The following is a 27,820-nucleotide window of genomic DNA, read 5'->3' as shown; positions in this document are numbered from 1 at the left end:
TTTTTTTTTTTTTTTTTTTTTTTTGCTTTATATTAATGCAAATTTTTCTGCAAATTTTTTCTGAAAATAATATTTTGTAAATTTAAAATAATAATAATAATACTTTTTGAATAATATTTTGTTAGTTTATTTGCTTATTTTAAAAAATTAAGATGTCTAAATACAAGAAACTTATTTTTTTCTCCCGTTACCTAAAATTTATAGTTGTATTTTCAGATCTTGTGTTTTGATCTGTGATATTTAGTATATTTTAATGAAATAGTTTTTTTTTGTAACAAAACTTCAAACACCTTCTGTTATTTTTGGTTTCCCTGTATTTATATCAGCGAAAAAGCGTGCGTTGCGAACTTTGATCTGTGTCACCCACTTTGATTTTTTCTTCCTTTGACCTTTATTTTGCTTGTGTTGCATCTTCAGAATGTTTTCAACCCTACATTTCTCGATGCAAATACTTTGAAAACCACTTCTTATGATCCATTGTGCTACATATTATGATATGTGTTCTCTGTAATGTCGCAAGTATGACAGAACTTAGTGTTTTCTAGTGATTTTTTTTTATTGTAAGTGCTTTAAAGCAGAATTTCTCAAACTATGCTCAGTGAAGCAATTAGTGCACTAAGTAAGACAAGTTTAGTGTTAAAAAAATGTAAAAAATACTTAAAAATTTTTTTTACCAAAAATATAGGGGGAGAATATTTTATATATTATATTTTTTTGATATGATATTATCAACCTCCCACTGTTAGCTCGACGGCAAGGGGATTCTAACGCATGATCCTTTGATTCGTCTACAGCTGAGTATATTTTATGTCAGTACTGTGGTCGGTGTGAGTCAAAATTTGTACCAACCAGCCTCTGCTGCAATTCGAATCTCTGTCACCTCATTGAAAGGACGCTCTTTCCCTGAGCCACAGAGGCTCCCTCGAGCTATAAAGATCAAATCCTAGTATTCGAGCATTAGATCGAAAGTTGTAATAAATTTTAAATAATTGAAAAATAAATGTTTTAAATAAATGTTTTTTCTTGCGTCCAATACGTGAACCCTTGAATCTCTCTAATTTTTTCTTCAGTCACCTCGAGCAATAAAGATCAAATCCTAGAAATCGATAATTAGATCAAAAGTTGTTACAAATTATTTATTTACTTGTTTATTTATTTATTTATTTTGCGTCCATACGTGAATGTCTTAATCTCTCTCATTTTTTTCTAAGCCACCGCGGCCCCCTCTAGCTATAAAGATCAATTTCTAGCATCCGATCATTAGATCAAAATTTGTATAATTTTTACATTTTTATTTTTTTCTTTGAGTCCAATAGGTGAACGCCTGAATCTCTCTAATTGTTTATTAATTGTTAAACTTTATTTAATTTTAGTTTTAAGGAGGCTTTTAAAAGTTATTGTCGAAAAGATAATTTTTTTCCCCTCTTTAATTTTTAGTTATTAATGTTTAATGAATGATGGCCGTTTTAAACAAAATAATATGGCTATTTTCAGATCATCTATGTGACGGCACTTTTTCCATACGTGATTTTAACCATTCTCTTGATCCGAGGGGTGACATTAGATGGCGCAACCAATGGGATTCTCTACCTCGTCACACCTAACTGGGATAAACTGACTGAAACAAAGGTAATTTACAACTTCTGTAATAATTTTTTTTCTAAAGGTCTGGTTTCTTAGGACAAGCGCCTTATCTGGGCGTCAGCGGGACGTCAACGTCACGCTGACGCCAACAAAATGCTGGTTTGTTAGCTCAAGGCTTGGTTTCTTAGAACTAGCGCCTTATCTGGTCGTTAGCAAAAAGTTGACGTAGAGCTAACGCCAAAAAAATACTTTTTTGTTAGCTCAGCGTGAGCAGTCGGTCCAACGCAGACATTATCTCTCATTACGCATGCGTTAATAACGTAAGCAAATATTTCCCTTAGGAAAATTTGCCATAGGTTTGCCATAAAAAAATGCCATAGGATATTCCTATGGGGTTTTGCCTATGGCAAAAATTTTGCCATACACGTATGGCAGAATTTTGCCATACATGTATGGCAAATTTTTGCCATAGGCGAAACCCCATAGGAATATTCTATGGCATTTTTTTGAATGGCAAAATTTTGCCATAGGCAAAACCCCATAGGAGTATCCAATGGCATTTTTTTATGGCAAAGTTTTGCCATAAGTGTATGGCAAAAGTGTATGGCAAAATTTTGCCATAGGCAAAACCCCATAGGAATATCCTATGACATTTTTTTATATGGCAAATTTTCGCCATAAAACTAAGATGTGCTACAGTTTATGAAGAAATATTTTTCCATAGGTTATGGTATACCTTTGCCATACAGCTATGGCAACATTTCTCGTTGATATTTTACCATACGTCAAAAAATAATTACTTACAAGAATCTTTCGCAATGGATATTAAAAATGCAAAACTTAATAATTGTAGAATAAATATATATCCAAAAAGCTTTTTTTTAAATTTCTTTGATAAACTTCTCCTGTTTTACTTGCAGAATCCTTCTTGTATGCGGTTCTTATTCAAATAAATTTCAAACAGTTAGTACTAACCGCTAGGAAATGGGTCCTGTGGACGGAACGAGTGGGGAAAATATTGGTTATGCTGATTAGGAACAAAATATATTGAGTACAGGCAACTAATATTTGTTAAAGCTGTAAAAACAAGAAAATAGAAAGTGGGTCCGGAGGTCGGAGCGAGTATAAAAAACGTTAATTTGATTGATTGGTATCATAATTAGTTAGATAAGCCTCAGATATTAGAGGAACCTAAAAGAACGCGAAGCAAAATAACGGCCCGATGGTCGGAGCGAGTATGAAAATTCTTTAAATTTTGATATGTGATACTAAACTAAAAATTAAACAGACTACTAAAACAATAAAATACTATTAAAACTCAAAAGATGAAGAGTGGGGCCGGTGGTCGAAGCGAAATTAGTTTGAAATAGATCAAACGGGGCAAAAGCTGAATATGTTACGGTGCAACCAGTGGTGGCATGTGAACAAAATTTTATCCATAAAAAAGATGGTATTAGACTATGAAAAGCTAAGAATAGAAAACAGGCTAAATTAGTTGATCCCCTACTAGTGAGGGATAAAAAAACTCAGAAAATTTATGTTGAGTTGTGTTAAGCACATTTAGAAAAGAGAACACAATATAGAAACATTGGTAAATACAAAACATGTTTAAGACATGATTAAAATTGGTGAAATTAATAATTGTTATTGACAAATTTACACTTGGTCAGGGATAGTAAATAAAAATTAATTGGGTATAGGGAATCACTATACCCAATTAAAGGGTATAAAAACCGAAAAAGTTGTAAACTTAAGGAAAGATTAAATTGTTAGAAGCATTTTTGGTTATAGCAGCAGATGATATGGCTAGGGACTGTTCAGTTGATGATATTGAAGCAAAACAATTGTCAACCAGTAATCCAGCAAATCTAGTTAAGTGATGACCCTAAGCTATGTATAAACATGTAACAGAACATTGTACAAATATATGTGGATACTTAAGAAATATTAGTTGTAAAATAGTAAAACACAGAGACATGATAAAAAACAATTTAATGGCAAGCAAAAATTAAACACAAAAAATAAATATAAAGCCCTAACATATGTAAGATAATGTAAAAAAGCATTGCAAGAACCTAAGTGGAAATAAAATAAAAAACTAATGAGAATGTAAACGCTGATAAAAGTACCAGACAGCCGGAAATTAAAAAACTTAATAAATTCAGATAGATAATCGCATAGGCGTTTGCAATAAATTGTTTTTGACCAAGAATGAGATTGAAAAAATATTAAAATAAGTAGCCAAAGTTTGCGAAAGATTCCACTTGTAGTGGATGACACGTTAATATGGCGGTCTGATACTCTAAGCCTAAATCAATGGAACATCTGATTTTAAACACTCAAAAATGGAAAAATTGGCCACCCGGAGGCCGGAAAAGACTCACCAGGAATGCCTTGTGGGTTAACATGTTGAATTTAATTAACTTCGGGGTGAAATAATGCATATTTATTTCTTTTAGAAGATGTTTTTGAGGACTCCATAGAAGTTGTTGTTTCGTTGGTGGAGATCTAGATCAACTTTTCTCTATGGTATACTGCCATACAAATCTTTAAGGTTACCATTAGCCTATGGTATACTGCCATACAAATTTCTGTGGTTGCCATAGGCCAATGGTGACGTGCCATACAAATCCTTATGGTTACCATTAATCTATGGTATACTGCCATACAAATATTTATGGTAGCCATAGGCTTTTGGGGTTTTGATATACAAATCTCTATGGTAACCATAGGCGTATGGTATCTTGCCATATAAATTTCTATGGTAGCCATAGGCTTATGGGGTTGTGCCATACAAATCTCTATGGTAGCCATAGGCTTATGGTGTTGTGCCATACAAATCTCTATGGTAACCATAGGCGTATGGTATCTTGCCATACAAATTTCTATGGTAGCCATAGGTTGCCATAGATTACCATAGGCTTCTCTATGGCAAATTTTCCTAAGGGTTATTTTGAATTTGTATTGATTTTGTTATTGTCGACCAGTGTTTTAGAGAACAAATAATGACTTTGTCCAAGAAAAAACACATTATAGCTGAGCTAAATGAAGAGTGCTATGTTTAATGACGAAGCTATGTTTAATGTCAAAATCAAAATCATGGCTGATTTTAATGTGCTGTTGGATGTTGTCCGCCATTGCTTCTGTGGTTAACGTCACGTTGTAATCCAACTGCAGTTGAGTTGGACGGCAATTGTAGTTCAAGATGAGCGTTCGATGACGTATACTATCAAACTCACAAATGGACCAATCAGAGGTTAGCGCTGATTTCCAGCTGACGGCGTCCTGTCCTAAGAAACCAGGCCTTAAGAGAAACCGAACAGGTTTTGGAAAAACTGGCATGTTGTTTTTTTTTTCAAAACAAAAAGTAATTTTTACATGAAAAAGCATTTGGGAAACTAGTTTACACCCTCTTCAAAAATGGATGCCTCTTTTTCGCGTTGCCGTCAACCTCTCCCTCTAAAATCACACTTCAAGAACGAGTCATGATGGTGCGCGCTCAAAACTGTGCGGCTGATAATCATGGGACCATTCTGCTTAAAATGATTCGAAATTTCCTGATACATATTTAATCTGAGTTTTCATTTTGATGAAAAAGTTACAATAAATAGTAAAGTCTGCGCATGAGTAGATTATTAAAAGTTTGCTTTCAAAACATTTTATTTAACGCAAAATCGTTTATTTATAGAAATAAAAAGCGAGGGAATACCTTTTCTTAAGATTAAAACCCATTGAACTATTTCAGAATAATAGCGGTCAGAACATTTCAAGACAAACCCTAATTCAAAATTATTTTTTTTAGAATGCTTGTCAAATATGCATTAGAAATCGCTACTTATTAAGTGAATATTTATTTAATTGATTTATCCATGGACTAATTTTAATGAGGATGGATTTTTTTCGGTAGTTTTTTGTTCATCTTTAAATAAATCAATCGTTAATAAATTACAATCACAAATATTGATCCTACTTTTTAAAATTAATTAAATGCATTGCCATTCAGACTTGTTAGTTTTGTAGGATTGATGTAAACATTGCTTTTTTAGGAGATTTTTTTTTGTTCCATTTTATAACCGTCGTTGAACAACTGATCCAATTTCTTGGGTTTACGACTACTAATGTTCAAATCCGTAGCTTTGTAATTTTTAACCCAATCTAGAAGACAAGGGAAATTCTGGATCAAGTATTGAGAGAGAATCGAAAAAAGGTGGAGGAATTTTTTGAGGGAACTTACCCGCATTTGCGTTACGTGACGAGGAAAAGCACGAAAACACCCCATGGTTAGCCTGACAGCGAGGGGATTCTAACCCATGATCCGTCCAGGGCTAAAGAGAATAGTGCTGTGATCTCTTTAGCCCTGTGATCCGTCAACCACTGAGGATATTTTACGTCAGCACTGTGGTCGGTGCAAGCCTGATGCGGAATTCGTATCGACCAGCCAACGCTGGGATTCGAATCCGGTTTACCTCGTTAGAAGGCGAACGTTCTATCCCCTAAGCAATCACGGATCTTTTTAGGAAAAATTGTGTGTGTTTTTTGTTTAATTTTTATTTTTATCTTTAAGATTTGATTAATTTATTTATTAAATTTTTGGTTAGGTGTGGATTTCTGCCGGCACGCAAGTCTTTTTTACTTTTGGCATCGGATTCGGATCTGTCATTAATCTTGGAAGTTACAATAAGTTTCATCATAACTTCTACAGGTTAATATAATTATTTTTTAAATTATATTTTTGTATAATGTAAAAAGATAATTGACATCTTACTGTTCTCATAGGTTAGAAATAACACATGATTGATTATTAGTAAGCAAAGAAGATAGAATTGTCTTTGATCATCAGCGTAAAATTAATAATAGTATAACGCTATCTACTTGTAATATTTATTAATCATCCCTTCTAATGTTATTCTCTTTTAATATTACATTTCTTATTTATATTATTATTATTTAAAATTAAAGGGTTACTACTAGAAGCTGTGTTTCTTAATTATATTATTAATTAGTCACCTTTGTAATATTTTATGATTAGATACTGTTTTACGATTATTAAGCAATAATAAGGACCTATTGACATTTTATTAATTATTCTGTAAAATTGTTATTTTTAAAAACCCTCGTTCAGTCAAAATATACAATTAAAATAATGTATACAAAATAACTATTTAAATTTCTATAGAAATAAATATCAAGAATTTTGTTTCTTTTAACTAATACTTAATCTCTTTGGTTAAAAGTATGTAAGAAATTTTTATAGTGATTTAAAATTATTGAAAAAAAAATATGATTTAGATATTACAGTGTTAACTAAGCAGAATTTTTAGGATTAAATTTTATAAATTGGAAAGCTATAATTGTATTCATTATGAATATTTTTTTTTAAATGTTTTGATGTAACAATCAAGTTATAGGTACGAAACGAAAATTGTTACGGAGCAATCGAGAGACTAGGTTTCTGTCAGGAAATTATATTTGAATAAATAATTTTTGTTAACAATTAACAATTTCTTTTCCTAATATTATTGAAAGTTTTATTATCTTTCATCCATTGATTTTAATATTTTTTTTCTCGTTATTTAGGGATTCTATTCTTCTTTGTATTGTGAATCCTTTGACCAGTTTTTTGGCAGCAATTGTTATATTTTCAGTTCTTGGTTACATGGCTAATGTTCAAGGTATTGCTGTTTCTGAAGCAGTCAAATCAGGTTAGTATATTTATACTTCTATTTTTCCTTAATCTTTTTAATCTACGAAGATTAGTTTCTTATTTGTATCGAAGGTACGATTGGTAGTTAATTTGCGTTCTTAATAGTCATTCAAACATTTCAGTACAATTTTGTTTGTTTATTTCATTCCGTACACTGCGGCTTGCTTTATTGTTTTTGACTAGGAATAAAAAGGAACTACTGAAATGAAAGTACTGTAAAAGTCCTATTTAATAATATTTTCAGAACATTGTTTTTTTCTCAACTTCAACTTTGAGATGACAGAAATCTGAATTATTTAAAGTATTCCGTTATTTTTATGAAATTACTGAAGAAAAAAAAAAGAGTTACTGAACGCTTTTATCCGTAATTGTTTTTAATTTTCAATAGCTCTCTTACCTACTTGTTTGCAATTACTTGACAAAATATTTTCAGAATATTATTTTTTCTCTTTCCACTTCGAGATGTCAGAAATCTAAATATCGAAAAGTATTCCCTTATTTCTTTTTTTATGACTAGTGTTCGCCTCATTGGGAGGCGAGCACTCTAGCGCTTGAGCCACCACTGCTCATTACTTAGGTTTTGACTTTTTCTTTCTCGTCACACTAATAATTCGTTAGATTTTAGTAATAAATCTTTTTTTTTCTTGGAGTAAATAAATTAGTTTACGACCTGTACGTTTTTGAAAAGGATGTATAAACTCCGAACGTAACTACTTTCAGGTCCTGGATTAGCCTTCTTAACGTACCCAGAGGTTGTGCTGCATTTACCACTCTCTCCCATATGGTCTGTGCTATTTTTCATGATGCTGTGCGTCCTAGGAATCAACAGCCAGGTAATGAAATCTTACTCCAAAGTTGTTGTTTTTATCAGTATCGCCACATAATACACTATCTGGACAAAAGTATCCGGACACCAGTATCACATTGTGCTTTATTTACAGAGAATGGGTAACCCAAGATTAAAATTGATTAAGTTATTCTATTCGTTAGGTTGTAAGACTATGTTAAACTTGACTTAGAAACTTGAAATTACGAAGGTGAGTTGAAAACATGTACATTGGATACTTAATATACACTTATTAATTCAAAATTTATCAACGGTTAAACTTGTTACAAAAAAATTTCTTAGACGAAGAGAAAGAGGAAAGAGCTAAAATTTGACGAGCTGAAAGGGCTATTTTTATTTATGATTCTTAAAAATTTTTTTTTTTATTTCAGAATTTTCAATTTATGAATTTTTATGAATTCGTGAGTTTTTACATACATAATAATTAAAAGAAGAAACAGAAAGACTAGCTGATTAAAAATATTGTATCTAAAAATTTTTATATTTTGAAAATTTTAAAACTAAGTTTAAAAAACTTAATTCAAGAGTTCGAAAAAGATTGAAACTTTTTTCCTATTTGAATTGATATATTGACATAAGGTTACCGTTATTAACGAGTAAAATTACTTTTGCTTTAACTTTTATTTCTAATCTTTACTAAATCTAACATTTTTTTTTTTTTGATGAGAGGAGGGAACAGGACATGCTATTTCCCAGTTGAAAGAAATATTTATATCAAATTATTTCTGTAATTTTTTTTAACTTGTTCAAAAAAAATCTTCTTTTGAGCAAGACTTATTTAAACTTGGGAAATTCGATAAAAATTTAATCTTTCTTGAAGATTTATAAAGACTTTTAAGCTTAATTAAATATTTTTCTTTTGGGGTACATGGTTATTCAATAGTAACTTTTCCTTTCCATGGTCTACCACTCTGAACGAAATCATTAAGAGTCTAATTTTATATGCTTAACGTCTTTTCTTTTCAGTTCTGTACAACAGAGGCGTTGGTATCGAGTCTGGTTGATGAATGGCCCTATTATTTAACCCCTAGACGAAAACTCTTCTCTTTCATTGTCTGTTTTGCTCTCTTTCTTCTAGGATTGCCTATGGTCACTAATGTAAGTTTTATTCCCTCAAATATATTTCTTGTTTTTATAGAGACGAAATAATTAATTCATTCATCGTTCCGTTACAGGGTGGTATGTATCTCTTCCAACTGATGGATTTTTACTCTGCCAGTGGAATATCTTTACTCTTCGTCGTATTCTTCCAGACTGTAGCCATTTCTTGGATATATGGTAAGGGTCACTCTTTCCTGAACTAAACTTTATCTAGAACGTGATTATTTCTAGATCTAGAACAGATTTGACTTTGGTGATAATTTCTAGATTGCGTCGTTATCAGATTTCATCAAAAATGCGACAGCCACGGAGACTTGTTTGTGAAGTCACATGTGACCTCTCCGACGTCAATGTGTGGGTTTTAAAAGGTTACATTTTGACGTTTCCCAGACGTCAATAAGAGACCACAATGAGACATTTAACTGTAGCAGTGATATCACCGTGAGACGAAGATGTGACATATTCATGTCGCAACTTTATGGGAGACCCTGTTGAGACGTAAATGTCACAATTTCGCCACACTGTGACCCAGTTGAAACGTGAATATGTTACATCTTTGTCTGATGGTGATCAAATTGAGACTTGAATATGTAACATCTTCGTCACATGGTGATCCTGTTGAGATTTGAATGTCATATTTTCGTCACACAATGACGCCACTGTGACACTAGTCTCATTTTGACGCCTGGGTGACAGTTATTTGAAAATCTTAAAAATATTTTCAAATAAATTCTATTCAAATAATTCAAGCAAATCTTTCAATTTAATTGTTAGGAAAAGGGAAATTTTGTTTCAAATAAAAATTATTACAAGCATTGGTTAAAGTTAAAAACTATAAGAATAAACAGATCAATTAATTTTTTCCCACAAATATATGCTTCATACAAATTTAATTAATAATAAAAAATATTAATCCCGGGTTGAAATGAGGTCGTAAACATTATGTACAGTGCGCAAAAATAAATAAATAAATAAATAAATAAAAGACCTATTTGAATAATTTTTGATCTAAAGATGTGAAGACTTCAAATTAATTAGTGCAGACGATATTTTAAATTACGAAATGAGAAATTAGAATAAATATATCTTTTTTTCCCGACGGATTCGGATTTCCGACCCTCAAAACATAGCTAGTAATCGCAATCTGAAAAATATGATCACAATAGGTGGCTCAGCAGAACGGTCCAAAGTTTGGTTCTCTTCATGTTATTTTACTCCTTGCATATCTATATCTCGAGAAATTTATGCACACAATTATAAAATCCGTTTATTCAAAGATAGTTCCATGCAAAAAATAACCCTTAGTAAATATTTATTAATATTTAATTTAATATTAGTCGAAAAATTTTTAAACTGTATGGTATAAAATTGTTTACATAATTTTAAGTTATGTAATTTTACATGACAAAATACAAAATTTGTGTGAAATCGGTCTAGCCGTTCTTGCGAAATCGAATTTTAAAAATATAACTTCTTGCACAATTTCTCCAAAAACTGCGATATTTAATATACGAAAAATTATAACTAGTAAATTAAACTAAATTATGATCATTTAAAGTAAACGCTTAATTATTTAAATTAAAATTTAGGATAATATATATACAGTTTTACTCACTTGAGAAATTGACGGCGAATGTTTCCAGGGCACAAACATCCTTTTCACAACATGAGAAATAAGGCGGGAGTTAAACACAAAACTTAGACATAAAATTCTGAACTGTATCAGTTAACGAAGAACTTGTCCAGCTTCATTTGTTTTAATCCATTAAAAGGCGACTGATTTATTGGCGTAAATACTTTAGATAATGAAAGTGCAAAAAAAGTTGAATCATCGATTCTTCATAAATGTTTAAATTTCGAACCAATGAATACGAAATTTTTAGAACAAAAACTTATAGAACAAAAGTTTCCAACATATAGAAAAATAGATTAGTAGGAATCGAAGAATAGAACGTAGAGGAATCGAACAACATTTTCAACGCTCTCAACGCAAATCAAAGAATTTCAATCTGATGAAAATTCTTTTGCCGAAGACTACATTTAATTCTAGGAGCTTTAAAATCAACTGTTCTAAACTTGTGAGGCACACTTCAGATGTTGACAAATTAATAAGAGAAAAAATTCAACCTATTTGAGCTTTCGGTTTTACGGTATTGGCAATCTCTTCGTTTACGTTTTTAATATTTCTGTTTCTTAATTTTCGGTTTTAAAATCGTTTGCTTTTTGCTATAAAATACCAATTTGTTGTTTCTTTCCTTTAAAAAAAAATATTTTTTCCTATGCTACTGGCAATCTCTCCTTTCACTTTTTTACAAGTTATAAAACTAAAAGTTTTATTATGTGCTTTCAAACTACGATTATTTAACAAATCTAAAAGTGTGTGATATGTACTTAATATGTACTTAAATATAAAATGCATTAGATTCTAAAGAAAATTTGTCGCTATTTGATACTGAAAAACAGAGCTTTGTTATGCAAGCGTAATATTAGTGCACTCAAATTGTACTGGAATAGAATGAAGTATTTTATTCAAAATTAAGAAAAAAATTTACACAAATGCGTAATTTCTGGATTGTTTGTTAAACAGCAATGTTTTTCTTCCTGTTTGATATTATTTTTGAATAAAATCAATCTTATCAAAATTGTTTGTGGCTATAATAGTTGTGCATAATTTACAATTTTTAACATGAATCTTAAAAAAAAATTTGAACACATAAAACTATTTAAAAAAGAGGAAGAAAAGATATCCAAATTAAGACCGCCGGGGAAGAACGGTTTATATCCGTAAAAGATGATTCGGAGAATAAATTATTGGAAGGATAGGTTTTCTTTAGTACTGTTCATCTTTACAGTGTTTATAAAGGGGAGACTAGCTTTTCACCTAATTGATTTTTCAAAACTAGTAATCTTTCAAATGAAACAGATTGCGATCCGATCGTCATCATAGGTATTCTGAAGTATGGTTCACATCCGATATACATTGGAATTTCACTTTAACTAAATTGATATCATTCAAGATAAAAATTTTAAAAAAATAGAAAAAAATTTTTATTTTCACTTCTCTGCTAATAAGCCAATAGAACAACTTAGTTTTAGATTAAGAGAAAGTTTTATGTATCGAAATTTAATTCTTTGCAGGAACGGAGAGGCTCTCAAAGAACATAAATACAATGATTGGTTTCCATCCAGGCACATTTTTGAAAACGGGATGGAAAATATTGATTCCCCTTGGAACTGTTGTAAGTATCTTTCTAATCGAGACATGTATTATTAGATCATTAAGGAATAAATTTGTAGAATGGATTAGTCAGTTATAACACTGACATTGGCTGAACATTTTTACTGTTCTGCTTCTTTTGATGAAACGTTACGTATCTCACCTGTTCATCGTAAACTTCAAAGATATTTTAAACCTCATTTATATATATACACTACTGGCCATAAAAATTGCTAGACCAGGAAGGCGACACACCACGAACATAAAATTTGCAGGACGGATAGAGCTTGTTGTGGTATGCCTATAGGCGCACTCATGCAAAGCAGGCTGCGGTAGCGACACCTACAATGTGTATAAAAGAAGAGATTTGACAGTAAGTTTCTAATACAGAAGTCCCGCAGTGGACTGATCGTTAAGACACGGTTCCCAGCAGATCACCGAAGTCAAGCATCACTGGCTACGGTCAGTGTGCGGGTGGGTGACCACTTGGATCAGTCTGCGTAGGGACCGAAGGTGTGCGGTATTGGTCCTCGTTAAACTATGCTACCGTAAAGTGCTCGACTTCGCGCGCAGGTCGTCGGGCTACCGAAGCGGGGGTGCCATCCCCTCAGCAGAGGATCAAAATTGTGATGGCATGCCTTCGGATCATCCTCCGGGATTTTTCCCAGACCGTCGCCAATAGCTCATTGTGCAACTCCAGTGTGACGTAAATTAACAACAACAACAACAATCTAATACAGAAATTGAATTTGAGAGTTGCTCTTGGATAAAAAAGTTTTTGTTATGCCTCGTGTAAGAAGGAGAAATGCCTATCAGCACTTGTCTGAGTTTGATCGAGGTCGAATTGTGTCCTACCGGGATTTCAGTTTATCATACCGAAGTATTGCTGCTCGCGTTGATCGAGGTCCCATGACTGTCAGCAGAATATGGAATCGATGGGTTCATGACGGTCATATGGAACGCTGTGTAGGATCTCAGTGCCCCTCCCCCCATCACTAACAGTCGAGAAGACAGACATGCTATCCACATGGCCTTAAGGGATCGTACAGCTACGTCACGAACTCTGAGCCAACAATTGGGGTCATTTGCAAGACAACAAGTGTCTGCTCGAACAGTTCGACGACGTTTGCAGCAGCATAGACTGTCAGCACGGCGACCATGGCTTCGGCTACCCTTGACGCTACATCACAGGAAGGAGCGCCTCCAATGGCGTAATCAACGACGAACCTGGACGCAGGAATGGCATGACGTCATCTTTTCAGACAAATCCAGGTTCTGTATACACCATCACGATGGCCGCATCCGTGTTTGGCAATATCGTGGAGAACGCCCATTGGCAGCTTGTATTCGACATTGTCATACTGGCCCATCACCTGGAGTAATGGGTATGGGGCTCCATTGGATACACGTCTCAATCGCCTCTTGTCCGCATTATCGGCACTTTGAACAGCAGCCGTTACATTTCTGATGTGCTAGGACTAGTTGCGCTGCCTTATCTTCGAGGCCTCCATAACGCTACGTTTCAGCAGGACAATGCCACGTGTTGCCCGTACTGTCTCATACCCTCCAACTTATGAGGATTTTGAAAATAATTCTTTCTAGTGGTAGCGAACCAAAATAGAAATTTTTAAAGCAAATGGATCTCTCATAAAACTTTTATCAGAACTTAAGAATCTAGCCATATGGCCTGCACTTTTATAAGTAATAGTGGACAAGTTACGCTAAAATTAATTTTTTTTAAATATTAAGACATTAATTTTGCTACCGTCTGAAAAGAAGATTTCTGAAACTACGGAAATTCCGTAGTAGTTGGAGGGTATGCTGTCCTAACCTTCCTTGACACAGAACATGTTCGCCTGTTGCTCTGGCCAGCACGTTCTCCTGATCTCTCACAAATTAAAAACTTCTGTTCAATGGTTGCCGAAAGACTGGCACGCCACCACTCGTCAATCACTACGGTCGATGAATTGTGGCATAATGTTGAAGCTGCATGGAATGCTGTACCTGTCCATGCTATCCAATCTCTGTTCGACACAATGCCCAGGAGAATAACTCCTGTTATTGATGTTTTATTTTACAACTATCGTGAACAGGTGACCCAATTTTAGGTTTACGACTGCCAATGTTCAACTCCGTGTCCATGTAATTTTAAACCCAATCCAGAAGGCAAAAGAACTCGAGGAATCAAGTATCGGGAGAAATTTGCCCTCGTGAAGGCTTTTTTTTATGGGATTAACTCGCATTTGCGTTACATGGCGGGGAAAACCATGAAAATCTCACATGGTTAGCCCAACAGCAAGGGGACTCTAACCTATGCTCCGTCTACCACTGTGGATATTTTACGTCAGAAATGTAGTCGGTGCAAGCCGGGTGTGGAATTCGTATTATCGCTGGGATTCGAACCCGGTTCACCTCATTGGTGGTGAACGCTCTATCTCCTGAGCCATCACGGCTGATATAATTTGTCTTTTCTACAAATTTTCTCTTCCAACACATTAACTGATCAATAATCAATCTTTTGCAGGGTATATTCTTCTTTTCCATTGTTGACTACTCCCCCCTTGTCTATGCTCAAGTGTACAGATATCCTTGGTGGGGTGAAATGATGGGATGGCTCATTGCCCTCTCCTCCATGATCTGGATCCCTGGTTACATCATTTACTACATCTACACAGCACAGGGGACACTCAAACAGGTAAAACTGCTTTCTTAATAGGATATAATAAGGATCACTGATTAAAGTGCCTCTTTTTAAAGGCCTGTTTACACGGTCCAAGTTCTTGAATCCGAGAAATTGAAGGAATTTCTCTGTCCAAAAAACTGGATGATTCGTCGACATTATCCAAGTTCTTGAATGTCACTGATTGGTCGAAAGAAAAACTTGCGCATGCGCATTGTTCATATCCAGCATTATAAAATAATGCTTACATTAAGTTTAAAATTACTAAATAAATTCAAATAAAATCATAATAACACAAATAAACCGTAACAGATCAATTTATTTGGACTAAAATATATGAAAACAGACAACAAAATGACATAATCTGATGCCTGCTTGTTGACATCACAGAACCTAAGACGCTGATTGGTTAAGGGAGAAAAGACTTGGATGGAAAGTAGAACATGCTCTATGATAGTCCAAGGACTTGGATCAAGTACTTGAATGATCGATCCAAGCTCAAAGCAAAACAAGTTTCCATTAATATCAATCAATCTTCGTCCAAGAACTTGAATCGTCTAAACAGGCCTTAAGCATCCCTTTCGAGCCGACTGTCACATATATGTGACAGCAAGAAACGCGCTCACTTCCCGGCCGACACACCCGCGTGTCAGAGAGTTTTCTCGTTCTCCCCAGACCGTCACATATTTGTGCCAGCGTTTCGGAACGTTTTAAAAAATGAAATTTCTTCCAAAAGATGGCATTGTATGTCCATATGGTTTCAGATACATGTAGATTTGACCTTCTACTCAAGATGAAAGTACATTCACGTGGTTTTTAGGGGAAGGAGAGGAGGGGGGGAATGTTTTATGAGGGCTCTTTAAATTAGCACGTGATATTTATTTACAGTAAGTAAGGGAGTTTTTTTTATCTCTCGCTACTTTCGATTTTCGGATTAGTTTTTAGTGGATAATTAGATCTTGTAGGCTTGAATTTTTTTTCTTTTTACCGTTAGAATGTCGAAGCGTCGAAAATTTTTAACTGAGCTGGAAATAGAGGAAATTATGCGAAATATTTAAACTTATTAATATTTATATTACATTTAAACAAGAAATAACTTAAGTAAATAAAGTATCCATAGAAATATATATAAAGCATATGTCACTTAAATACTCTACAGAACAATATTAAACAACGCGCTGATATTTCGGTAATTTCATGGAATTAGGCTTAACATCGAAAAACCCTCCGGCCCTGGGGAGACACACGCTAGAGAGACTGCCGGCCTCAGCGGTAAGCGCGCTTTCGCGCTTTGCGTCGCGAAAGGGTTAAGCATCTAATCAAAAATTTAAACTAGACTTGGTTACAAACAATGTATGTAAACCACACCCTAAAGAATTTACTTATAATAATGTGTAAAAATATTTTTTTGATGTAGGTTTTATTTTTAAAAAGTCAATTGTCTTAATTCGATGATACTCTTAAAAAAGACATATTTGATTTAAATCAGTGATCTTTTTAAAAAAAAATTGAAGTCATTTATGTCGTTATTTTAATGATTTAAATCAGGGCTGTCCTACTGCAAAGAGATCACGGGCCAGAATTCCGGTCACTGATCACCTGGCGGGCCGCAGTTTGAAAAAAGTTGGAACAATAACCTCTTACCTCTTATACAGTAACAATTAATAGTTGAATTATTAATTATAAAACAATGGAACAGAAGGATTATAAAACAATTTGCTTACATTTTAATGGGAAAACAGAGGCCGATCAGCCTAAATAAGAAGTTGGCGGGCCGCCAGTTGGACAGCCCTGATTTTTATCATGCTATGAATTATAACCATATATAGAATAAAAATTGTATACGTTTAAGAAGGCTAGGAAAAGTCATTGAAATTTTTTTTTGTTAATACGAGTAGTTCAATTTACGCATTTGACTAAACTAAAATTTATAAGTAAAAATTATAGATTAGAACAGATTAAACATGAATAAAAAATTAACTAACAGCATATTTCTGATTAAACGAAATTCTGTTAAAGTAGGAAAAAACGAAGAAAAAAATTAATATCATTTGTAGAATACTAGTTGAAGCATTCTCAATTAACCACAATTAATTACAATACATGAGTTATAGCATATAACAATATATTTATTACAATATATGAGTTATCTCAGTGCAAATGAACGAAACATAGTGTGAAGATAAACGATATGAAGCACTTAAACAAGTACTAATTGCAATATAATAAATAAACATCAAATGTTGTTGTTGCTGTCGTACGTCATTAAGGCAAGAGGTACGATTGTTCTTGTTTTCCAGTGTCGCCATCTATGGCTAAGATTTCAACTTCTACCACAACCATACCTCACATCCGTTATCCATTATAGAGCGAACCCACTTTTACGTCCATTCATTCATCCACAGAACGTAATTTTGAACTGAACCAGAGAACGATTAATCTCCAATTCAGTACCCCCAGATGTGTAATTTGTTATGGGAATATGGAAAACTTTGTGACCAGACAGATTTTATATTATATCCGTCGTTGAACAGCTGACCCAATTTTTGGGTTTACGACTACTAATGTTCAACTCAGTAGCCTTGTAATTTTTAAACCAATCCAGAAGACAATGGAACTCCTGGATCAAGTATTGGGAAAAGTTTGCCTTCGTGAGGGACTTTTTGATGGAACTAACCGGCATTTGCGTTACATAGAGAGGAAGACCACGAGAACCTTCCACGGTTAGCCATCGCCAAGATCGAACCCCGGTTCACCTCATTGGAAGGCGAAAGCCCTATCCCCATAGCCATCGCGGCTCGACCCGACAGATTTAACGTGCACCGGTCACCATTTACTACATAGGGAGTCTTCCGTCTGCTGAATTCGAACCCCCATTCTCACGAGCGAGAGGCCAGCGCCCTGTATTTTAATAATTTAAATCATGCTGTCTGTAAATAAATAATCTTCGAAATTAAATGATTTTTCTTATTGCAGAGAATTCAAAATGGCCTGACACCAGTACTGGACAGAGATGACAACAATCCTCCATCCATGGTTAACATACAACTACAGGAGAATACTTATGTGTAGACAGATGTGCTTAAGTTCATTTAGCTTTATTATGTTTGAAGGGAAAAAAAGGAAACTGTGATGTGCTTTTTTTTACAAAAAAAGGTTTACTGTGATGTAAACATTCCATGCAGCTGATAGCTGATGGGCGAGCCAAGTAAAGAAATGTGTATTAAACTTTATCATTGAAGCACTAATATCATGCTATTTATTCATATTTATTTTGTATATAGTGACACTGGGAGAGAAATTGCAGCTCATTTCATGTTCTTCACAAAATTATTCTCGAGTAGCGCTGAACGCTGTACAGCTGATATTTATACATACCTCGATATCACGAACTCCGATAACTCAAATTTTTTCATTACTATCAAAAGTAATAATAAATCTCATTCGCTTTGCTGGGAATAGAAAATATAAGCTATTATAATGTATCAAGCTATATTAAGAAGCAGTTCTTAGTTTTATTAAACCAACAACTCTGTTGATCTAAAAATTGTTATTCTAATTTTATCGCTTGCTTTTTTATTATTTAAATATTTTTATGTGCTTAGTTTATTTTATTCATGCTTTTGCTAGCCAATTATTTTTTAATATTTTCAGACTTTTATACTATTTTAACCCAATGTATTTTTCGGAATATTTAAAATGATTAACAATAAGAAAAAGGAGACCAACAGAAAAGAATGGTTCAATGGCTCTGCAAGGGCTGTAGTGCCAGGAGGATGAAATTTTTTCAGTGATTTCCCCCCTTATTCCTGGTATCTGTAGATAAAAAATAAATCATAAAATAGCTAATTTGATGTATAGTAAAGAAACTTGTCTTACGTGGCAAAACGATTGGGTAGAATCAGAAAGGGAGCAAGTTGACGGAACAGCAAGCGAAGGAGTATTAAAAAGGAAGTGAAGTTGATGCAATTTTTAAAATGCCATTTGGCTAAATTGTAAGAAAAAATAATTGAGAGGACTCTTCCTTTGAGTTCGTGATATCGAAATTTGATTGCACAATTTAAATAAGTTTTTTTAGTGAAAACGCTGCAATGCTTATGACTTGAGTTTTCACACAGTCAATAGGTGTTCTTTGTAAAAATAAAAAAAAAAAATAATAATGTATTTAACCTTTTAATTTTCTTAAGACGCAATTTAAACCTTATATACTAGAGTTCTATAATATTTTTTTCAGAAATTCTCTGAAATTAAACGGTGTGAAATATGTATCGGTGTCAAATAAATAAGGAGAGGGTATACTTCGTGATACATAGTACAAATAAAGGTACCGAAATGGACATACTATAGTTTCGATTCTGTAAACAAGGAACCTTCATTACCATTGTGCTTGTCTCTTTTTATGTTTAGACACTAATAAAAGTTTTTGTTTATACAGTCTCAGAAATTAAACACTCACATTTGTCGATTCAGCAATCTTTGTGCTGAATTTCGTTAGTTTTGAGAATTATTCCGTCACAAAATCACGTGATTTATGACGAAACGCGAACTTTCAGATATATGACGAAAATGTTTCCTCGATTACGGAATCTCATTGTTGGGCGTTGTGAGAGATTTAAGACTAAACGATCGAAACTAAAGGGATGATCAAGCCGACCGGCTATATAGTGGTCAAAGAGTTGGCCTCGTTAGTACCAGGGAGATCCCGGGTTCGTATCCCGCTACTGGCATAGGTGAAATAAATCTCTCTGTTCCATCAGTCTTTTTTATGTTGTTTGGGTGACATTAATCCACCTATATGGTGTCCATATAGGTGTTCCATGATAAAGTGATAATTAGATACAATAGGCTCCGCTACGAGGGTTATTATTATTATTTTTCGGAAAAAAGTAGAATGACGAAATATTTCTTTAATTTTGACAAAATTCATTTCCTCGTCACTTTGACGAAATTTTTACTCGGAGCATATACCAAGAAACGGTTTCATCAAAAACGCAGAAAGTTTCGTGAAATTTAAGCATTCATTTTTCACCGTGTAGAACCAAAAATGTAGTAAGTCTATTTCAGAACCTTTGTTTGTAATTATTCACATTGTTTTTCATTCAATCGTATATCAGCATTTTCCTAATAATTTTCCACCCACAGAAAATTTTATTAAATTAAATTGGAATTATTCATGAACAATAAAAAAGCTTAAATTATTTAAATAAAAAAGCTTTTTTTTAATTTAAATAATTATATTTCTAATAATATTAAATACTTCTCGAAAAACAAAATATCAATGAAATATCAATGAGAAAGATGAACTGGTTTGACATGCGGCATTAAATACACGTTTTGACAATAGGTTTAGTGAATCAATGTTTTTAATGCTATTATTGAAAAGTGAAATGGTTGCTGAATATTTTCTTTTCAAATTACTTTATGGATGATAAGTATTCTGTATTTTTTAATTTAGTTGATAATAAATGTGCTATTTTATTACTTATAACTAAACGAAGCCAACTTGTAAGACATTTTCGTTGATATAGATCTAAATTATGCTTTGCTGCTTCAAATCTAAAAGAGCTTTGTTATTTATGTGCTGATGATTATTAAATTGAAATAAAGTAGATTTGAAAATCCACCTTATAGCATGGAACCCTTGTTGAATTGATTTTAATTAATAGAAGTTAAAAATATTTTATTTTACATTTTAAAGAAATTATACACAAAACTTTTTCTCAACTGTAGAGATTTTTTTGACTGCAAGGAAATTTCTTTATCTTTGGAATTCATAATTAATGTTGATAAAACATTTATTTTTCATACTAGTATTTAAATAAAACAAAATCTCCTCTATTTTAGTAAACAAAGTTTGTATATTTTGCATATTTTTGTATTTTTTTCATATTCAAATGATGTATTCTTGTAAATAATACTTGATGTAATGTAGCTAATTGTTTATATAGTCATATAGTCTGTGTTTGAAAGATATATTTTTTCACAATATATATGGGTAATTCTTCAGAAATTGTGACATTTAAGAGTGATAATTTATGGAGAAAAAAAACATTATTCTACACGCATTTTGGTGCATGATTTGTGAAAGTTATAAATGAAACAGGTTTATCTTGTCAAAATGTTAAAAATAAAGCAGGTTTATCTCGTCAAAATGTTAAAATTAAAGCAATTGTGTAAATGAAGAGACGGAAAAATTGCCGGCATGAATATTAAGAAAACAATGAGGTTTTAAGGTATAAGGTTTAGGGAAACAACGAATAAGGTTTTGAGGAAATAATAACAGAAGTAACAAAATGTTAGAAAATATTATTCTGCCTAAACGATTGGTTATAATCTAGTAATTATCGATATCAGTTAGCTAAATTCTTTATGGTGAAATAAAGATTAGTCTGTAAGAGTAAAATAAAATATGGTTGAGAGGAAACGATTAACAAAAGTGTCGTGTGTTGAAGTTGATTTGGTCGCAAGACTCAAGAACCTTTAATCTGACCTGCATAAAAAGAATCTCGTGAAAAATTATTTTATCTCCGTTGGAATTAATTTGTAACCAGTTAGTAGTTATTTTAATAATGTTTATTGTAAAAATCTGTTATGAAAAGTGAACTTAGATACATTTTTCTTCACAGTAAAATATCTGATTAGAAGGTTACAGGAAGAAATTTTTTTTTAAATCCATAACATTGAGGTGTCAGTCATAATATTTATATTAAAAATTTGATTGAATCTGTGATTAAAAAATTTCGATAACTTTAAAAAAAGGAAAACAGATTAAATGAAGGCAAATTTGTCACAATTTCTGGGGAGTAATAATATATTTATATATCATAATACATGAATAAGAAGATGTTAAAAAGTTTTCATTAACCTCCTGAATAAAACTTATTTTTATAACATTGTAGTATCTGATTCATATTCTAAGTTTTTTCTTGTGTTCTAACATCATTTTTTCAACAAATTTTTTTTAGAAAATTGTTATTATTGACTTGTCTTCATTTCCTTTATATTACTTTCTGCATGTGTGTGTTATATTTTATTACAAAATCTAAATTCAAATGCCTCAATAAAACTTATTTTTATTAAATTGTAGTATCTGATTCATATTCATTGTTTAATGTCCTAACATCATTTTCTCAACAACGAAAAAAATGATTTTTTAGAATTATTATTATTAACTTGTCTTCATTTCCTTTATATTACTTTTGCCTGTGTGTGTTATATTTAAATACAAAATCTAAATTGAAATGCCTCATTCGTAAAACATTCGCCTGAATAAAGTTTTTTTAGAATTCAGTGAGTGTAATGACCTACTCATTTGGAATACAGGTGTTAAAGATAAACATTTGTTTCTGAGCATCTAATAAAATAAAAACAAGTACATATGTTACCGTGTATGATCAAAATCAAGAAAGAGAATGTCGACTTTCACCGGTTAATGTCAACAATTACGTAGACACTTTATTGAATGTCCGAAATATTTGTTATATCCGATTTGATATTAATTTATTCGTTGATATTATTATATTCATTCGATATATTAATATCTGCTGAGGATAGATTAGGAGAAACATCAGTGTTCGAAGTACCGATTAAATGCATACTGGGCAGTGACACTTGACCTTAAAGAAAGATTGATGTAGAGCATACCGGGCAATGGCACTGAACCTTGAAAAACATTGATGTAGGGCATACCGGACAGTGACACCTTAGAATCTATTTCGGACATTTACCAAAGTGAGTATGAAATTGTCAACATGCACCGGTGAAAGTCAACAACCACCAATTTGGGTCATTCACAGTAACATACATGGTATTAAAATGTTTTAAAATCATAGTCATACAAATCAGGTCATACATAGTATTAAAATGTTTGAAAAATCACTATATTTTAGTTTTACAAAAAGTCTCTTAAGACAATGTGACATATCATCAGATATTCCCTGATTAAACTAATCAGATATTCTTAGAATAAAGAGTAAAGATGTAATTTAGGAATCAATTCAGTACAATTCCTATTTTATAAAGATAATATTGATTTTTTGTTTATTTAAATTAAATTTTTCTCAACCAAAAAGGCCATGCATTAAAATCTTCTACATTTATTAAATTTTTTTAATAATAATATTTTTCTTGGGAAGATGAATTATAAGTTGCAATTACAAATATATTAATTTTATAGTTAAAAATGCGCAAACCTTGAACTATTATTATAAAGAATTTAATAATTCAATTTAAAACGAAAAAAAAGAAAGTTTTGTGTCACTCTTTTTCTCGACAGTGCACTAATAGCTATAACTGATTTTTTTTTCCCTTTTAAGTTCGTCTCGCAGTGGACTGATTGTAAACACACGGTTCCCAGTAGAACACCGAACTCAAGCATCACTGGCTGCGGTTAGTAAGCGGGTGGTTGACCACTTTGATCAGCCTGCGTAGGGACCGTGGGTGCATGGTATCGGTCCTCAGTAAACTTCTACGGTAATGTGCTCAACTTCACGCAGGACGTCGGGCTACCAAAGCAGGGGAGCCATCCCCTCTGCCACGGATTAAAATTATGATGGCATGTCTTCGGATCATCCTCAGGTATGTTTCCCAGACCGTCACCAATAGCCCATTGTGCAACTCTAGTGAGACGTTAATAAAGTAACTATCTACCTAACTACCTTTTAAGTTCAAAAAAATTCGTTTAAATCGTCATGTTTGATTATAGTCAAACCAATAGGTTAAAAAAAAAGTGGATTCCTATAAACTTTTAATAAATGCCAAATGCTGTCGTAATTAACACTAGATTGCCTAAGGAAGTCATTTTGACTGCTTTTAATTTCAGTTAGAAAAACAATGATGTATATAATGACACAATTTCTTAGAGTTTTGTGACTTTTTGTACAACGTATAATTTTTTTTAATTGTTAATATTTACTAATAACTTGTTATATAACTGTAAGTAATATAAAAATATGAAAAAATTTTTTAAACAAATTCATTTACGCATTCACAATCCCGTCATTTTGACTGCTTTTGGGCAATATAGGTACAGTACAGAACCCGTTATCCGGAAATCAGAAAACCGGAAAACCATAAAACCGGAACGAAATTCGATAAATTTTCCCGCAATTTTTTAAAAAAATTTTTTTTTCCTCATAGGATTTTAGGATTTTTCTTTCTTTTTTGAAAGATGTTTACCTTACCATCATTTCAGAAATAATCATTAGTGTTCGTTTTTTCTTATTTTTAAGATCATTTCCAAATATTTTATTTTTTTAGTTGGGCTTAACACTAAAAAAAACGGCTTTTTGTAGTGATTCAGAAAACCGGAAAAATCAGTTATTCGGAATAGCGATACAGGATCGTTCCGGATAATCGGTTCTCTACTGTATATACTAATTTTCCGTCTTTCTAGTATTAATATATAAATACCTTATAAAGCGTTTTAAAACTAATGCTTCAACGAAAAACTAAGCCGTGTCCTGAAAATCCTGACCAATATTTGTTAAAAATTTGCCCAATTATTAATGTATTGCGTAATTAATGCGTAATAAATTTGTTTAAAATTAATTTTTAACATTTTTTATATTACTTACAGTTATATAACAAGTTATTAGTACATATTAACAATAAAAAAAATTAGACGTTGTACAAAAAGTCTTAAAATTCTGAGAAATTGTATCATTATTTACATCATTGTTTTTCTAATTGAAATTAAAGGCAGTCAAAATGACTTCCTTAGGCAATCTAGTGTTAATTTCTTAACACTAAACACCTTAACTTAACCTTAACACTAAACACCTAACACTGAACACCTTAATTTCTTACAAAAGATGGCAATATATGTAACCATTTTTAGTTGGATAAATATCAACCTTCATGAGCCAGCATTAACCGATTTCCTTACAAATTTTTTGAGAGAAAAAATGCCAAAAATCAAAATTTTTTAAAATTTCATTAATAAATAAAAGAAACGAAAACAAAACATAATACACAAGTTTCAAGATGAAATTAAAAAAAAATTTTTGTGTGAAAAAAATTAGATCTATTATCAGTTCACTATCTCGAGTTATTTCGGGCATTAAATATGAATCTTAGTATAATAATTTTTAAAACAGGGAATACGAAAAAGTGACACTTTCTAAACGCCATCAGTGAAGTGATGCACCATTTTTATACTCTTAGGAAATTTCAAACTAAATAAAAATACTCAGAAAAGGTGTGGTTTCAAAAACGAAGCAGACTTAACAGAAACAACAATTATTAACGAAAAGGACAACAACTACATTAATGATATTTTACAATTTTATGGTTCAAATGAAAACTTAGAAATTAATATTAAGAAAAAGGAAATGTGTCAAAATTTCTAAAAACATTTACATATGATAGAAAATATTTATAACCCTTTTTTAAAAAAAAATTTCTTTTGCCCGTGTCACTGTATATAGTAAGCGCAAATATCGCTAAAATCGAATATAATGAAATTATTATATAAGGTGGGTTAAAAACATTCTATGTAGCCTAAATTTAATGTATGCTATTGTATATTTCGGTTGCAGGCGTTGCTCTCCTCTGCTTTCTAATTATCATTAATAGCTGCGTTGAAAGGAGTCATTTGGTGGACACTTTAATAATTTTTTATGATTTTTGGGCTCATATGAGAACTTTGATATTAGCATTAAAAAAAGGAAAGGTGTCAAAATTTTAAAAAATATATAAATATGCTAAGAAAAATTTTTATATATTTTTTTAAAAATTTAATTTTGTCCTTGTTACTCTATTTAGTTAACAAAGGTACCGCTAAAACTATAATGTTGCAAATACGATGTGAGGGTGATTAAAATATTCTGAGTAGCCTACATTTAATGTATACGATTGTCTACGTCGCTTATAGGAATTACTCTACTTTGCTTTCAAATTATTATTAATAGCTGCATTCGAAGAGTTTATTTGGCGGACACTTTAATAATTTTTTATGATTTTTGGGTTCATATGAGAACTTTGATGTTAGTATTAAATAAAAGGAAAGGTGTCAAAATTTTAAAAAATATATACATATGCTAAGAAAAATTTATATATTTCTTTAAAAATTTTTTATTTCTTCCTTGTCACTCTATTTAGTTAACAAAGATACCGCTGAAACTATAATGTTGTAAATACGATATGAGGCGGGTTAAAATATTCTGAGTAGCCTACATTTAATGTATACGATTGTCTACGTCGCTTATAGGAATTACTCTACTTTGCTTTCTAATTATTCCTAATAGCTGCATTCGAAGAGTTTATTTGGCGGACACTTTAATAATTTTTTATGATTTTTGGGTTCATATCAGAACTTTGATGTTAGTATTAAGTAAAAGGAAATGTGTCAAAATTTTTAAAAATATATAAATATGCTAAGAAAAATTTATACATATTTTTTTAAAATTTTATTTTGTCCTTGTCACTCTATTTAGTTAACAAAGGTACCGCTAAAACTATAATGTTGCAAATACGATATGAGGCTGGTTAAATTATTCTGAGTAGCCTACATTTAATCTATACGATTGTCTACGTCGCTTATAGGAATTACTCTACTTTGCTTTCTAATTATTATTAATAGCTGCATTCGAAGAGGTCATTTGGAGGACACTTTAATATTTTTTTATAATTTTTTGGTTCATATGAGAACTTAGATAGTAACATTAAGTAAAGGGAAAGGTGTCAAAATTTCTGAAAACATATAAATATGCTAAAAAATATTTATAAAACATTGTTTTAAAATTTTTTATTTTGTCCTTGTCACTCTATGTAGTTAACTCAGGTTTCGCTAAAATCGATGCTGTCGCAAATACTATATGAGGCGGGTTAAAAAATTCTGTTTAGCTTACATTTAAGGTATACAATTTTTTGCATAATTTTAAGCAAGATAATTTTACATTTCAAAATCGATCTAATAGTGTCTGAGAAATCAAATTTCAAATAATTTACTTTTTTGAAAAATTCAATATGTGTTTATATGTATTGTGCATCTGCGCTATATTATGCTTATGTCGATCTATACATTGATACAAAAGTTGAGCGAAATCGGTTCAATAGTTTCTGAGAAATTGAATTTTAAATATTCACTTTTTTTAAAAATCCTTTCTCAGTAACTATTCGACCGATTTCGCTCAAACTTTGTATTTCGTCATTATAGGATACATACTTTAAAATGATGTGAAGAATTGTATATCTTACAAATCAAAAGTGTTCCGACTGTTACAAAATAAAATGATAAATTTATTTTTGGCATGAAATTATCTTTGGACTAGCAAATTTTAAAATTTTCAATTCGCTTTAAAAGTTCTTAAAATAGTATACATTAAATGTAATAATATACATTAAATGTAAATAATAAAATTTATATCAAGGCGTTCAAACTCTGGCTGTCACCTTATGCTAACTATATTGGCATCGTATTCCCCAGATTAGAGCTACCCCATTAATCTTAGGAGTCGGAAATAAAATTGCGCTGTTTGTTATATTTTGGGCAGCACCATAGCAAGTTTGCGGAGTCTTCCGAATTCATTTGTTATTTGTTTCATTGAAAGTTAAATTGAAAGGACGTGCTTTTTTTAACACTACAAGTATAATAATATTGGAGGGGCTGCTTCTTCAAACTTAGGCGTAAAAATATATCGGTAGTAGTAACTCGAAAACCTTGCGGTGATTTTCAACCCCTAGCTC

At 31.9% G+C, this 27,820-nt stretch overlaps 1 protein-coding gene across 1 annotated transcript in view; it reads left to right on the top strand.

The window, feature by feature from the left end:
• LOC107441727 (sodium- and chloride-dependent GABA transporter 2) overlaps window positions 1–22,214 on the top strand; it is a 58,431-nt gene extending 36,217 nt beyond the window's left edge. Inside the window, exons 6-14 of the mRNA XM_043052055.3 lie at window positions 1,495–1,629; window positions 6,183–6,286; window positions 7,162–7,286; window positions 8,009–8,121; window positions 9,102–9,233; window positions 9,311–9,413; window positions 12,375–12,475; window positions 14,978–15,148; window positions 18,110–22,214. Of these exons, the coding sequence (XP_042907989.2) occupies window positions 1,495–1,629; window positions 6,183–6,286; window positions 7,162–7,286; window positions 8,009–8,121; window positions 9,102–9,233; window positions 9,311–9,413; window positions 12,375–12,475; window positions 14,978–15,148; window positions 18,110–18,205 (1,080 nt within the window). The 3' untranslated portion in view covers window positions 18,206–22,214. The remainder of the gene's footprint in view (window positions 1–1,494; window positions 1,630–6,182; window positions 6,287–7,161; window positions 7,287–8,008; window positions 8,122–9,101; window positions 9,234–9,310; window positions 9,414–12,374; window positions 12,476–14,977; window positions 15,149–18,109) is intronic.
• The last annotated feature ends 5,606 nt before the right edge of the window (window positions 22,215–27,820 follow it).

Source organism: Parasteatoda tepidariorum, chromosome 2 (genome assembly GCF_982258835.1).
Source record: "Parasteatoda tepidariorum strain Cologne lab strain chromosome 2, Ptep-v5.0, whole genome shotgun sequence".
NCBI lineage: Eukaryota > Metazoa > Arthropoda > Arachnida > Araneae > Theridiidae > Parasteatoda > Parasteatoda tepidariorum.
This window is presented reverse-complemented; position numbering and strand designations above follow the sequence as displayed.